At 38.1% G+C, this 16,004-nt stretch overlaps 1 protein-coding gene across 5 annotated transcripts in view; it reads right to left on the bottom strand.

Moving 5' to 3' along the window:
- The window catches only part of astn1 (astrotactin 1), a 275,092-nt gene that overhangs the window by 162,397 nt on the left and 96,691 nt on the right, over positions 1-16,004 (bottom strand). For 3 of the 5 annotated variants that reach the window (XM_058065281.2, XM_058065285.2, XM_058065286.2), the window contains 4 exons: positions 15,846-15,995; positions 12,331-12,498; positions 7,894-7,978; positions 7,285-7,359 (listed from right to left, as the gene is read on the bottom strand). In XM_058065281.2, coding sequence (XP_057921264.2) covers positions 7,285-7,359; positions 7,894-7,978; positions 12,331-12,498; positions 15,846-15,995 — 478 coding nt within the window. Of the gene's footprint in view, positions 1-7,284; positions 7,360-7,893; positions 7,979-12,330; positions 12,499-15,845; positions 15,999-16,004 lie in introns of all 5 variants that reach the window. The other 2 variants (XM_058065280.2, XM_058065284.2) reach the window with 1 other exon arrangement.

Here is a 16,004-nt window from a genome sequence, read left to right as displayed (position 1 = left end):
ATACAGTATATTATTTCTCATATTTGTAGAGGGTCTGAAGCTCTGGAATAACATAGCAATATTTATTGAGTTGCTTATTAGCATATTTAGTTTTTGTGACAAATATACCAAGTTACTTCCCATAGCATTTGTAAGGCTAACAGCCTGATAGCAATATTTCCCTAGCTTGTTTTTTTATTAATAATGTTGAATTTCAATACAGCGTATTCTTTGATAATCAATAAAACCACGATATTCATTGAGTTGCTTATTAGCATATTTTGTTTTTGTGACAAATATACCAAGTTACTTCCCATAGCATTCGTAAGGCTAACAGCCGGATAGCGATATTTCCCTAGCTTGTTTTTTATTATTACTGTTGAATTTCAATACAGCATATTATTTGATAATCAATAAAACCGCGATATTTATTGAGTTGCTTATTAGCATATTTAGTTTTTGTGACAAATATACCAAGTTACTTCCCATAGCATTCGTAAGGCTAACAGCCTGATAGCAATATTTCCCTAGGTTTTTTTATTAATAATGTTGAATTTCAATACAGCATATTCTTTGATAATCAATAAAACCGTGATATTTATTGAGTTGCTTATCAGCATATTTAGTTTTTGTGACAAATATACCAAATTACTTCCCATAGCATTTGTAAGGCTAACAGCCTGATAGCGATATTTCCCTAGCTTGTTTTTTATTAATAAAGTTGAATTTCAATACAGCATATTCTTTGATAATCAATAAAACCGCGATATTTATTGAGTTGCTTATTAGCATATTTAGTTTTTGTGACAAATATACCAAGTTACTTCCCATAGCATTTGTAAGGCTAACAGCCTGATAGCGATATTTCCCTAGCTTGTTTTTTATTAATAAAGTTGAATTTCAATACAGCATATTCTTTGATAATCAATAAAACCACAATATTTATTGAGTTGCTTATTAGTAGATTTAGTTTTTGTGACAAATATACCAAGTTACTTCCCATAGCATTCGTAATGCTAACTAATGCTAAAATACAGCAGTATTTCCCTAGCTTGTTTTTTTTTATTAATAATGTTGAATTTCAATACTTGACACAATATTAAAGCCTGACAATTGTTATAGATTTAAAATGAGTAAATCAAAAAGGCATACAGAATATTATTGTATCATTGTAAAAGATAAGCTTGTCACATGCTGATTTGACTTTCTGGCATTTTTGTTTATATGTAGCTAGCTTGGCGCTACAACTGGCTAATACGTTCACGGCATCACAATTTAATGTATTTAAAGTGTCGTTTTTCTCGTCTTGTCATAATAATACATATGGCTTGTCTTCAAAACACTAATTGTGGGTCAAAGTTTTGCGCCTTAGATGACTTGAAGTCATGCCACAAATAACTACAATTATTATTGTTACTGCAACAACTTGTACAATGAATTTAAGGTATAACAGAAAACAGTTTGTGCTCTCCCCTGAAATTTAATTGCTTTGCTTTGTTTGCTTGTCTGGGGTGTGCATTTGACCAGATTCTGCAGGTCAGAATACACCTCCAGTCAAGACGATCTGGAAACACTCGGATTTAAAAGTGAACAGGCTATTACATCCGAGTTTCTATACTCATACAAAAACACCAACTGAGATAACAATGGCTTCAGGAGCTCTGTGGATCGTCCTAACCACAAAGACGCTGTGGAAGCACAGAGCTAGTGTACTAGCATGTCCATAAAAATCACCAAACAGGCTCCCACTTCTCAGTTTTATTCTAACAAAAGCAAGATCCCTTGCAAAAAAAGAAAAAAAAAAGATTAACTCAGTTACAAACAACATGCAAAGCAGGGAGCAAATAACTAAACCCCTCCAATCTTCTAACAAAAAGAAAAAGAAAAGTACTCTTCAGTGACTTTAGAAGTCGAAGAATGATATTTGAACCGTTACCTTTCAAGCGCTGCTAAATTTGTTAAAGCGGTGTTTTGTTGATCTACTTATCACCTGACTAACCAAATTCACACTAAACTGATACATAAATAAATTAAGGACAAGGGAACAGCATTCCAATAGAGGACTGTTTAAGAAATGAAAGATTAAACCCTGAGTAAATTAACTTTTAATGATCATCCACTCAATTACTTTATTTGTTTCCAAGTCAAGTTAATTAGGATTGAAGTGTTGGGGTTTAGAAAACTCACTATTAAGGACACATTCCAGAAAAAAAGACAGTAGAGTCTTACAAAGGAACTGCACACTCTACAATAATATTTAGTTTGTTTTTGATATGCGATAATGAATGAATCACAAGCCTCTTTTACACAAAGACCAGCAAAATGCACTCATCATACCTGAGACAGAATATCTGACATTTATTTATTTTTGTATTCTACCCAGAAGCCAGAAAAGGTGGCATAATACAAAAAAGTGTATATTCATGCAGCGACACATCCAACAATCAGAACATTAAATGTCTGATCATCAATGAGTGATTCGGGAGAGATTATGGAAAAGAACTTGGGACATGGGATGCCTGGACCTGCAGTTCACAGCGAAGCGTGAACCTTCTGTGATGAGACTGAGAACAACCAAATCTAAGGTCATAGTTCTAAGCTGGGAAAACTAACAAAAATAAATGCACCCTTCAGGTTGGGAGCGAGGTCTTGCCCCAGGTGGAGGGGATCGAACATTTTGATAAGAACATAGGCATTGCGTTTTTCAGTAATGTGGTCGCTGGACTGCATTGTGGTGGTAAAGAGACCGAGGAGTCTGAGCTTTAATTCTGAAACCGCTCAGATCCAGGAGGCACCTCTGTGACATTAACACACTTTGGTAATGTCAATGGCGGGACAAATTTACCACCCTGCTTTTTATCTCAGTGTTTATAAATGAAGAGCTTGCAACCAAAAGGCGCTAAATCCATTTTGACTGATTTCGAGAAAATCAATGATTTTTAATTACACACATATCAATCTATTTGGTCATCCAGTCTATATTGCAAATGAAAGAGCTATCAATATAGGTCATAAAAATGCATGCTATAAAAATCCTGCACACACCATGTATTTTATATATATTTTTTATTATTTTTTTCTGCCAATTGTATTCTTCTCTCTGATTGGTCAGATTATCAATAGATGGGAAACTTGGGCCAATCAGAATAAAGAAAAAAGAAGGATTTAGCTCCTTTTGGTTGAAATCTGAAATGGAAATAGCGCCTTTTGGTTGAAAGCATAAATTTCATATCACTTTTTTTCATATTTTTTCAAGACCAAAATATGTGATTTGGATACACATGACAGAGGTCTATTAAACTCATGAAAAACATGCAACTTAGTGAAAATTGGATTTAGCGCCTTTTGGTTGCAAGCTCTTCAAATACAGAATAATGGCAGACAAATCGACAAATCAATTTGATGCTAGCTGCAAAAACTAAAATCTCAGAACAGATTTAACATCAATATTGCTAACACAGGACAATGGTTTTCCATGCTTAAAATAAAATGATGGTGGATGTAACACACAGAACACGTGTGATATTTTTATAAAATACTGTTAATTAATGTGAAAGATGTGTGACATTACCTATAGAATATGTTAAGTTGTTCATGCTAAATATATTCTTAACTTGACTCTTCTCTGTGTTGCACAAAAGTACTTATAATTGAATAAAAGAGCATATATTCTTTGATAATCAATAAAACTGCGATATTTATTGAGTTGCTTATTAGCATATTTTGTTTTTGTGACAAATATACCAAGTTACTTCCCATAGCATTTGTAAGGCTAACAGCCTGATAGCGATATTTCCCTCGCTTGTTTTTTTATTAATAATGTTGAATTTCAATACTTGACACACCCTATTAAAGCCTTACAATTGTTAAATAGATCTAAAATGAGTGAATCGGGGGTGCTGGAGCCTATCCCAGCTGTCTTCGGGCGAGAGGCGGGGTACACCCTGGACTGGTGGCCAGCCAATCACAGGGCACATATAGACAAACAACCATTCACACTCACATTCATACCTATGGACAATTTGGAGTCGCCAATTAACCTAGCATGTTTTTGGAATGTGGGAGGAAACTGGGAGAACATGCAAACTCCACACAGAGATGGCTGAGGGTGGAATTGAACCCGGGTCTCCTAGGTGTGAGGTCTGCGCACTAACAACTGGACACACTGCATTGATGCAGTAATTCATGCAAAAGGTAGGCCAAGCTAGTATAGAGCGCATATAAATGAACATACGTGTCAGAATTCTGACATATTTAGAATATGATTTTTTTCATTGATCTTATGTAATATTCTAATTTTCTGAGACACTGCATTTTGGACTTTCATGATCTATAAGCCACAACATCAACATTTCAAGACATAAGTTTGAAATGTGTCACTCTGTGTGTAAAGCACCTGTATAATATATTCTGAAATAAATAATGAAGTTTTTCACCTGGGTGTACCTGTATTACTCTAAAATATCAAATTAAATTTCAAGTTTTGTAAAATAGTACATGTTGTAATTGTGTACTAATAGACACAGTGCTATTGAACTACATACTGTAGATTAGATAACAAAAGGAGGCTTGACATGTTAGACTTTTAAGTGTTCTCACCAACTTTGTTATTAAATGACCAGTTTTGCAATGTTTTCATGTCTGACTAGTTGTTGAAAAACATTAAATAAATAAGTCATAAAAAATGCTATGAAATATAAAAAGAAATCACACAATGACACAGCATATCTTGAAAAAATCCCAACTGTTTCTAATGCATCACTTAGGGATATGGTCAAGAACAAAAAGGTATAGAACACTTTTTACCTCATTTAAAAGCTTATGGGTAGAAAAAGAAGAAATAAAATGCAAAGTTGGCAGCTTGCCACCTCCATGCGGTTTACTCTTAAGTGGCAGGGTACAATTATTTGTTGAAAAGCTCTTAGCTCTTTCCTAAATTGATTTGGAAACTAAACTGTTTTCTGAAACAGGTCATGTCAGCTGTCATGTCAATAGTTTCATAACGTAGGAGGTTGTGAATATATATTTTTTACAATGTCATGTCAAACCATGTAAGCAGCTGCAATACCTCAATTCCCTGTTATTGGAATTTTAAGTGGGGGGACCACAGCACGTGTTAACAGCCACTTAAACCCTTTTTTTAATAGCCAGCAGTCAGAGGAAAGAGAAGACGTATGTAAGTCAGTAAAAATCATTCAGGTCATCGTCGGCCTTTTGCTTGCCACCGCCTGGGGAGGGCGGATGTTTCCTGTAGTCAGTCATGGTTTAACAAGCCTTTTCCACACTGTTGCTGGGTCAAAGACAGACATTTTCTGTATTTCTTCTTTCAGTTTCTGAGTGCAGACCTTTGCAGCTTGGACACCCTGGTTTAAAATGTTTAAAATTTCAGGCCTGGGTACGACCCCCCCTCCTGGAAGCATTTTCCTTGGCTGAATGGAGCTGCCTGAGTTTTCCCTGTTTGTTGTTGTACATCCTCACATAAACGGATGTATGATGTTACAGTGTCCGGGTTTGGTAAAAGGTTGTGTTGCTGTTGGAGAGAAGCAGCAATTCATCAATCAGGAGAGTCAACGTTGGCGAGATGGACAAGACGGGAACGCAGTTGAGTGCTGTAACATGATTTTAAACAGTTTTCCTTCTAAAAAAATCCATGAGATCTGCTGCTGCATTCACTAAAATCTCTGTAAACATCTCTGGTTCAGTGAAAACGCTAGAGAAACGTTCATTGTTTTTCGTTGTTCTATGCTGTATGTGACCAGCGGGAACTTAAATCCATCGTAATTGGACTGTTCAGATTGTGATTCAGATTCTCCAGTCCAGGTTGTATCCCTCTTGCACAAAGACAGTTGGGATAGGTTCCATTGTGCTCTTGTGATCCGAATGAGGACAACTCTGAATAGTCCCAACAATGAGAATATCCATAGTCACAATCTTAACAACATCAGAAACTGGAGAACTAGAGAGAAAGTAACCGAGGCAGCCATCTTGGATCTATTCTAATCGTGCAAGCCTGTACAATCCCGCTCTTATAATGCCAACTGCTTCCAGACACAACAGTGATAAGTGAATTCCTGTGAAGTAGGATTCTTCCTTTACACATGATATACATATTTTTGTAGTTAGAGTGTAGAAAACCTGTTGATGACCTTCTAAATGCATTTTTAAACAATATTAGCACCCCCAGATATAAAATAAGACTGATATAGTTAAATGTGGGTAATAACAAATACAGCAGATATAATCAGAGAAAATAATAAATAACACTTGTCATCATGCGTGTTGCCATAAATGTGTTCCAGATGTGTAAAGGACAGGAACTGCACATCAGGGGTTCAGAGCTGCAATTGGACTTGAATGGGTTTTTGCTACAACAGTGTTATTATTATATTATTATTATTATTATTATTATTATTAGGGATGTGCGATAATAATCGGTACTGATTATTATATAAGCATAAAAATGTGATAGTGATGATAATGCTATTGGGATCTTCCATTGAGAGCATGGAGCGTAAACATCGCCATATTTTGCTGAGACTGCAAAATAACTCAATACTGTGCTGTTCTGTGCATGAAGTAATGCTTTAATTCTATTGGAAATTGGAATTGGAAAGTGTAATTTGTTGAATTTTTGATAATATACAGCATTCCTAGACGCAATTATATCTGTAGACTTGCTTAAACACAAATGTTGACCAGTCAAATAAAAAATGGACAGAAGCCAATACAAATCATACAAAAATGGTTCTGTTATGTGAAATATGAACACACATTTCCCATGATGAGCTTTTTAGTGGAACGGTTTATCATGTGATATATATGATTTAATCACACATTGAGAATTGTTCCACATAACAACTGTAAATGATGAGTACAATTCAGTGCAGTTTTTGCTTCGAGTTACATTTGGTTAGCATGGATGCATTGGCCACACCAACTAAACAACTCGAAATGTTGAACTTTTGGCCGGAACCTCACTCAACCCAACAGACAACTGTTTACCCCGTCTGCTGTGTACATGAAACAATAGTCATCTCATTTGTAATGTCCGTAGACCAATTACATACAATCTTAATAATGACTGATGCACTGACTGGTCAGTGCCACTGATATGCTAAAAGCATAAAAACAATAAACTCATTCAAAACAGAGCAACAGAAAAAGTGGATCTTCTACATTTCCTAAACAACAATGAAAAGTGAAGGTACGAGCGAGACATAACTTTTCACTACTATACAAAACAGACATTCGGAATGATCCATTTTTTCCTGCCTGCAAAATTTACTTTTCTGAGGTGTGCCTTACCTGAAAATGCGATCAGAGGGTTGCTCTCCCATGACAAGATCAAAACCACGCTGGAAGATGGTGTAAGGCCAAGGACTGTGATGATAAAAGAATGGATCAGAGGAAAGGAAAAAGCGAGACATCGAGTGGCTGCAAATACTTTAGGATTTCTTTGGTATGAATGATCAAGATGGTATAAACAAAGCAGTCCGTGTAACTCCTGTTAAATTACAAATAAACACATTTCCATATAAGATTGGAATAAGAAGTATGGATCTGTAGGTGAGTAACAAGTAGAAGTAGATAGCAGTCAGTAGGAGTCCAACAAGAACAAGACGATATTTTAACATAAAATTAAAAAAATTGTACAATGAAAAAAACATTTATATTGAGTCCCAAAAGAATGCAGGTTGATTGCCCCACAAACTGACACTATATATGATAATATATGATAATATTGTCAACACTTCTTGAGACCAAATAAACCACTGGGTGGGGTTGATATGTTTGAGGTGAATCTGAATGAGAATGCTTTATTGCTCTCCCTACCCTCCCGATTTCTTGGCTTCCTTTTTTTTTGACTGATCATGAGCAAGCAGGAACCAAAAGTAGGTGGCAATGTTAACTTACCCCTGATTGGGCCCCCACTCACTCCGGATGCAAAGATGCTGGTGGACCGGGTCCTTCATGTATCCATTGAGGCAAAGGCATTCTCCTGTCAAAAGGAAGTGCAGTCATTCAGTCATTTATCAATACTGTCCAGCAGTTTCTTCATGTCATTGATATTTAATCCGGAGCTTAGACTGAATTTTTAATGGTACAAGTATTTATTATAAAACAATTTTTATACATACGTATATATTTTTTTAATTTACATGTTTTTTTTATTTACTTTAGTTTTATTATTATTTGTTTCATTAGGTTGTATCTGTTTGACTTCCCGTTCCTGCTGCCAAATGTATGTTTTTATTGACCAATGAACAGTTAATATCATGCTCCAAGATGTCTGCCCAGGAATAAGCTGTGTGGCATGACCAAAAGAAAGGAATCGATGCAGTGCTGTTGATGAGGTACATTTGTGTTTACCTTTTATATATTATTTTAAGGACTGAATCTTGCATTGGTTGATTTCGTTGTTTTTTTTTTTTTGTACCTTGTGTGACTGTACAGTTAATACATTTGTTTTTGTTTGGTTGTTTTTTTCAGTTTTTTTTTCATCTGCAATGACCCAAATGTCTAAAACATGAGTCGGTTTTAAAAATATCTAATGCAAGCAAACCCTTCATATAAACAAGTAAATAAATGTAGTCACTCTCAGCAGCAAAATGGATGTTCAGGCTTTGATTGATTGATGAGCTTTTTTCCACCAATAGAAAAGTGGTTGCATGTTTTTTTAAAGCGCTTACAAATGACAAACTTGACAACAATGACAAAATTATGGTGAGCATTACAATCATAAACAGAGTTTTACTTGACTAATGTTTACCATTTTAATACACAGTTTGAAGTCTGCTCTTTCCAAACTAAATGGAAAGGTTTGTGTGGCTGTGTCATATTTTCCTTTCCACAAGGTCAAATAGAACAATTTCACTTGAATATTCCCAAGATTGTCGTAAAAACACAGCCATCACAAGCACGTATGTCAAACTTGGGGCTGAAGATCATTTTATCTCCAAAAGGGGGACGCTGCCATAAGTCATTGGCTATTTGCCTCATTGCTATAAAATGTTGGTGGTATCTAAAAAATGAATGCCATCCATCCTACCATAGCATTTTGACCGCAAGGCATGGGGGTGCAACAAATGTCATTCATGTGATGGAATCATTTAAACAGTGGCATCTATTGAGTATCTTATTAGCATTATTATCCGGCAGTTCATCATAAAAGCTTGATAACAGTCAATCACAAGGTACACAAAGACATTTCACGATCACATTCATACATATTGGCAATTGAGGCTCTACAATTAATTAAGTGGACGATATACTCATATCCACCGTAATTAATGGAATGACTAGTGTTGAATTGTATATGAAACACAAAACATGGTGTCCATGAGAAAAAAAAAAACATTCTAGCGAATTGCAATCTCAATTCCAAGCAAAAAAAAAAAAAAGTGCCTGACATTTCTGCCAGAATGGTGCAGCATAACAGCCTAGTTACGTGTTCAAGCATCCAGCATCTTTCAAGGTCTTGCAGAAGCAGCACAGATGTTTCCACAGCCCATCTCAGCTCTCATCAGTATCTTTTCTAGCAGAAAAGAGGATTGGACTTAAGCTATCTATAGCAGCTCGGCAATCTCCCTACAGCTCCTGCACATGTGCACACAAGCCATGCCGACAAGCAGGCAGACTTCCGCCGTGGTATTATCACAAATACGCTTTGGGAAAATGTGCTAAATATCAAAACAGATTTCAAAATTGCCGGCTTGGAATATTGAGAAGTTGGTTTTGGCCGTGTGTACAAGTATAACATATTCTCACGACACGGTCAACTTTGAGATGTAGCTTTCCTCAGTCATGGAAAGGTCACATTAACGAGGATGCCACAGAGAGTTAGGCTCCTAAATCATGAATGCAAAATAAGATGCTTCTGCCTCTTTAAATGTGCTTTTCTCCCTGCAATTACAATAGGTTGGACAATTACTGTCAGCTCAAATACAACTAAAATGTCCAATCATTGATATGATGTGTACAAGTACTGTACGGTACATTTTGTTTATGATCTAGTGGTCAGCAACCTTCAGCCCCCCTTGTTGCTGTTCCCATGCTGACTCTACTATAATTTATTTTTTTAAGTGCATTTTTAAATGTGCATTCCGTCAATGCATCTACACTGCATTCTGACTGCTGATTGAATGACCAAGCGAAGGGGAAGGAGACGTCTTGAGAGTGTGCTGCCCCCATGGAAACTTATAACTATGGATTTGTACCTAAAAATAAAAATGTTAGCAGAAAATGTCTAATCCTGAATGGACATGTTATTTTGCTTGTTATATGCTGCAAGAAATTAGCAAACAACAGAAAATGTCAAGATGAATGCCATTTTCAAAACAAGCGCTCAGCTTTCTCTGAAAAAAAAAAAAAAACCAACTGCAGACGGGCGTAAGGGAGCAATTTGGGAACTACTACGGAAGGTTGAGAAGAGCAAACATAATTTAAGGAGTGGATGAAGGATCCACACTCAACTGCAGCTGCTAGTGTTGTAGCAGACTCACTGCACCGGGGAGCGGAAGGAGGAGGAAGCACTTCACAGATGGAGACTACGTACATGAAAGAGTCTTTCATGAAAATATCACAGAATCTATACCCTAAATAAAAATAAATAAACAAGAAATTATGGTAATGGTTTTATTTCATTTGAACATGCAGATTACAATTGAATGCATCCCATAATCAGTTCCTAGTTCCACATGTCCAAAAGGAGTAGGAAGAAGCAAAGCTTATTAAATCCTACCCCTCCATCTGGTACTTTTACAATCAGTAACTGTTACATTTGTTCACTTCCTGCTTTCCTAATATAGTTTAAGCAATAATGTATTTTAATTGAACACAAATTTTACCAAGTTGTTCCAGGAACAACAAAAAAAAAGTCTACATAGTTCAGTGTTCAGCTGGGCTCACAAATTTTGTGGGTAGGGTAGGTGGACTTGTTGTGCATGTGCAAATTTCTCTGGTGATGGAGACGCCACATTGAGTGATGACTCATACTGTACATCAACGTCACCGCCATATTGGAAGGGGCAAGAGAGAACAAGGCCTAATTAATGTTCCGCATGGAACTGTCCCAACCAGTATACAGTCCAAAAAAGATCTCAAAAAGAAGTAAGTTTCAGGAGTACAAGGCCAAAAATATACTTTTGATTGTATTTGACCATTATAGCATTCATTCAGTCATTCATTCATTTTCTACCGCTTATCCTCACAAGGGTCCCACAAGGGTGGGAGGAAACCGGAGTACCCGGAGAAAACCCACGCATGCACGGGGAGAACATGCAAACTCCACACAGAGATGGCCGAGGGTGGAATTGAACCCAGGTCTCCTAGCTGTGAGGTCTGTGCTCTAACCACTAGGACACTGTGCAGCCAATTTATTGAAAATAATTTGTTGTCTTGGCTGCACGGATCTTCCACATCCAAATGTATTTGTATGACGGTCCAACCATTGCAATGACGTGTTTCCATGAATATATATGCAAGTCTCCATTTTTTTTTTTCGGCATGTGCGTTGTGATACCTGACTCAACTGTATCAAGTCTTTGATTCACCTTAGTAAGTGACTCGAATACAAGGAATTGAGTTTCCAATCGCTAGTTTGTAGTATATTTTTATATAGTTATAACGTCATGACTTCACTGTAGTCTGTGTTTCATGGAAGGAGAATCACCCATGTTTTAAAATAGTGCAACACAATGTGAAAGAAATCACCAAAAACATTAATTTGTATTTGATAGAGGTTACTACCCAAGTACTATGACCCCCCCACAGAGTGTCCAAGCACTCCTTTAAGAAAAGTACTCCTAATCTTAGCTTTTTATGTGAATAAAAAACACCTGTCTCAAAGCTGACCTGATTATAGACCTGCACATGACCTGACTGGACTACAAGAGCATGAAGAAGGTTGCTGAGAAAGAGAGAACTACTGGTGCAATTATTGATAAATGGAAAAAAATCCAAAAAAAACAGTCAACCACCCTGGCTTTGAGCTCCATGCAAGATATCACCTGAAGGGGTAAGGATGATTGACAGGGACCCGGGGGGAGCTGGTTGATGATGTTAAGGGAGTTAGGAGCAAGAAAAGCATCAATATAAGACTAGGCCTGCCAATGCGAAGTTGATTATTTTGCCAGGAGACGGGGCGTATCAGGCATACATTTGAAAATGTTTGTTTTTTTTCTTTGTATTCCTGGTAATTTTTCACCAAAGTAGTGGGGATCGACTATACATCAAAATCAACTTCTTTTCATTTATGTCAACCGTTATTCAGTGAAAACCTGACTGTTTATTTTGATTTTTTTCAATAAACGGTGTATATGAGATATCATGTGACTGTATGCAACAGCTGACCTGTCTCTTGGTCGCATTGGTGTTCACACGGGTCCAGCAGGCGCCGTCCACACAGTTCCTTCACCCACGGCCCGCTTGCATTCTGTTGGTGGTATAGTAAGATCTGTGCTGGGTTCAGCCAGTCAGAGGCATCCAATTGGCTTCCCTGGAGCAAAATGAACCTCGACCCTGAGAATGGAGGAGGCACATCAGAGCGATGCTGCACAGAAGAAACATTGCAGATAGCTTGGAAAAGAAAATCCCAAAAAAACACTCCTGATGAAACTTTTTAGACCAGCTGAAAAACTTTGGAAATGTGCCTATCATTCACAACCATTAATAATAGATTACAGTAATACATGCCTTCATAGACACGATGTTTGAGTTTATTTCCCAAACTATTTCCCAAACTAAGACCAAGTAGAATAACAGACCACAGTGCCACCTTATCGATTCACCAATGACTGACAACAACGCTCGAGGAGTTTGATTCCAGAACTCCGTTGAGCAGAGTCCGACTATGTGTTTGGTTCCAGAAAAGGGTTGAATCCGACTTTGTGTAGTCGGAATACCTCAACCTCTCACACACACATGTGGGCAAGTAATAAGAAGTGTCCCAAGAACCAGATTTGGACCAGATAGAAGACCAGATAGACCAGGCACCTTTCAAAACACGCTTGCCCCCGCAGGGGTCTACGAGGGGAGGTCCCGTGTGGCTTCTTCGGTTGGGCCCCAATCACCATGTGCTCGCCTGCAACCCGTTTCCTCAGGGTGAGGTCCCTCTATCTCACGTCCAGTGTGGTACTGCCTATTGTGTTTGTACAAAGGGTCTTCTAACCCACTCTTGGTCTGGCCCATCATTTCGGACCAGTTTGCCTTGGGAGACCTTACCAGGGACATATGGGCAGCATAACATCCTGATCGAAACATCCCTACTTAGTACAAAGTGACATGTGGGAGAAAGGTGGGGTACACCCTGGACTGGTGGCCAGCTAATCACAGGGCACATATAGACAAACAACCATTCACACTCACATTCATACCTCATAACCACAGCATCTATTAATGTGTCTTTTGAAAGCCTTATATTTGCATTTTCATGCTTGAAAATGCTTAATTTAGCCAGAAACTTGCTGCAAAATTTGAACCACAAGGTGCGAGGGACGACTTTAAATCCTGTATTAAATACATAAATGTAGTATACAGAGATAAACGGTAAGATCCCAGTTATTTGTAATTTGAATTATTATTTTCTTTTTCTGGGCTGCACGTTGGACGACTGGTTAGCGCGCAGACCTCACAGCTAGGAGACCAGAGTTCAATTCCACTCTCGGCACGACCACCGTGCAGCCCTATCTCCAGGTTAATCAGAAAAAAAAGTTTGTCATTTGTGTTGCCATGTGCCTGAATAGGAGGAAATATTGTTATCATAAACTACATTGACTTATCTCTGTGTGAACAGTAAAGAAAGTCATTTTGTCTTCATGGCATTTGTGGGCAGACGTGAGGCCAGCTGCTTGCACGAATAGCTTAGATTCATCATTTGATTCAGCGTGACATCAAATCAAGCCCGAGAAGATTGTGAAGGCATTTATGGAAACATTCTAAATCGATCGTGGTTTTGTAATTCAACAGGCGAATTCGCTATCTTTCATCTCTCCTTTAAAAGTTCCCCTCCTTGGACAAGTCTCTTGAATTTTAATGTTACCCTGGCGGGCGAGTGTATAACCTGGAAAGCAGCCGCTCGCACAATCAAATCAGACCACAGATGATAGATGAGTGAGGCCGGTCGCTCTATCATGCATCACATCTGCCAGCTCGCTCACATGACCGCTAAAAATGGCCATATGCGCAAGTAATACATCAAGTAGTGCTGCACTTTCTTCATCATTTTACATTTCATCACATGGCCTGCAGAAGGAAGTTCAAACAAACCAGGAAACACAAGAGGTGATGGAAGACTCCCTGTGGGGGGGGGGGGGGGGGGGGGGGGGTCTTTGTGACCTGGCCTCTGTGTGATTTGATGTTTGAGAACGCACGTGTTGTGTTGTCTCACACGACAAAGCGCTACCTGACCTGCTATTTACCTTTTCTCTCCCAGACAAAGCAAAGCCACAGATCAACTCCTATTCATTCTATTCTGCTCTCCCTGCACTCATTTAGAGGCTTGGTTCGTGCTGTAGAAAAACACCACCTCAGCAACCCCATATGGAATCATATCCCTTTTCCAATGTGACGTGAGGTGCTTCAAAGTCAGTTCCTGGGGAGTTTTCCCTTTCCTTTAACAAGGCGCCACAGGGGTGCCCAGCTGGATGTGTCCCCCTCGCTGCCCCACACCCCCAGGTTCTCACTCGACTCCCGATGATGGCTGATCAACTGGCTTGTCAAGTGGTGAACTTTGAATCTCCTGACCTGGCTGCATGTTATTTCAACATTGCTTCTTTTTTTTTGTCCCCAGACAGAATTTGCATTAATTAGCAAATGCTGGCTTTTTAATGTCTAATTATGCCAGGGGTGTCCAAATATTGTCCAGCGAGAGCCACATTCATACCTATGGACAATTTGGAGTCACCAATTAACCTAACTTGTTTTTGGAATGTAGGAGGAAAACCACGCATGCACGGGGAGAACATGCAAACTCCACCCAGAGAGGCCGAGGGTGGAATTGAACTCGGGTCCTCTAGCTGTGAGGCTAACCACTCGCTCACCTTGCAGCCATTACCCTATATAGTATTACATAATAAGATAAATGAATTAATTGTGCTTTTATTAGCATTTATTGTGCTTTATTTATTTTTATGCTTTATTCATTTTGTATATGTTAGATTTAAAACATGTAATAAAAATCTGTTACGACAATTAAATCTGGAATTTGTGTCCCCCACTGAACATTACCGACACCTAATGACCAGTATAGAATAATATGTATCATTCACAGCATATATGAATGTGTCTTTTGAATGCCTTATAATTGCATTTTCATACTTAAATTTAGCGTGAACATTGACATTGGTTCAAACATTGTCCAGCGAGAGCCACATAATGACAAATTAAAGGATGCAATGGCCACTTTGATATTTGGTAAATATGCTATATACTGTATATTTCGAGGGAAAAAAATACATCTCATATTTGTTATATACAGTCATGGAAAATAATATATATATATTATATATATATACCAACCCTTGTTCTTATCTACTTATTTGTTCACTTAAAAGCTACCTGGTACATCTAAAGCATACATAAATAGCTTTAATTTAAGCGATGATATCAAGCAACTCCCAGGGTTTTCTAATAACTACAAGATTGTTCTTCCAAATAATTGAAACTCTGATCAGCTATTTTTATTGTCTTTGTTATATCTGTCCAAGCAACTCTACTTAATGCCTGTGACGTAACGACACAGCCGCAAAGGAACATGCAAAGTGAAAGTGGTTTCGAGTCAGTTCATGGTCAGAAAGTCCGCAGTAGAAGGGTTATGATTGCATGCACAAAGGCAATCCAAGTTCAGAGGGTTGGTGTGAAAGCCTTACCGTCAGCGATGAGGTGCTCCGGCACGTGTAGGATGACACGTACTGACAGGTTGCAGGACAGGTGAGAGCAGTAAACCAGGCTGATGACACAGCTGATCACACTGATTAGAGTCAGTGTGGTCTTACTGATGGGGCTCCGAGGGGAACCTGCTACTGGGA

This window comes from Doryrhamphus excisus, linkage group LG11 (genome assembly GCF_037039965.1).
Source record: "Doryrhamphus excisus strain RoL-2023G ecotype Guam linkage group LG11, RoL_Dexc_Guam_v1.1, whole genome shotgun sequence".
Classification (NCBI taxonomy): Eukaryota; Metazoa; Chordata; class Actinopteri; order Syngnathiformes; family Syngnathidae; genus Doryrhamphus; species Doryrhamphus excisus.
Note: the sequence above shows the minus strand (reverse complement) of the source record. Positions and strands in the feature narration are given on the sequence as shown.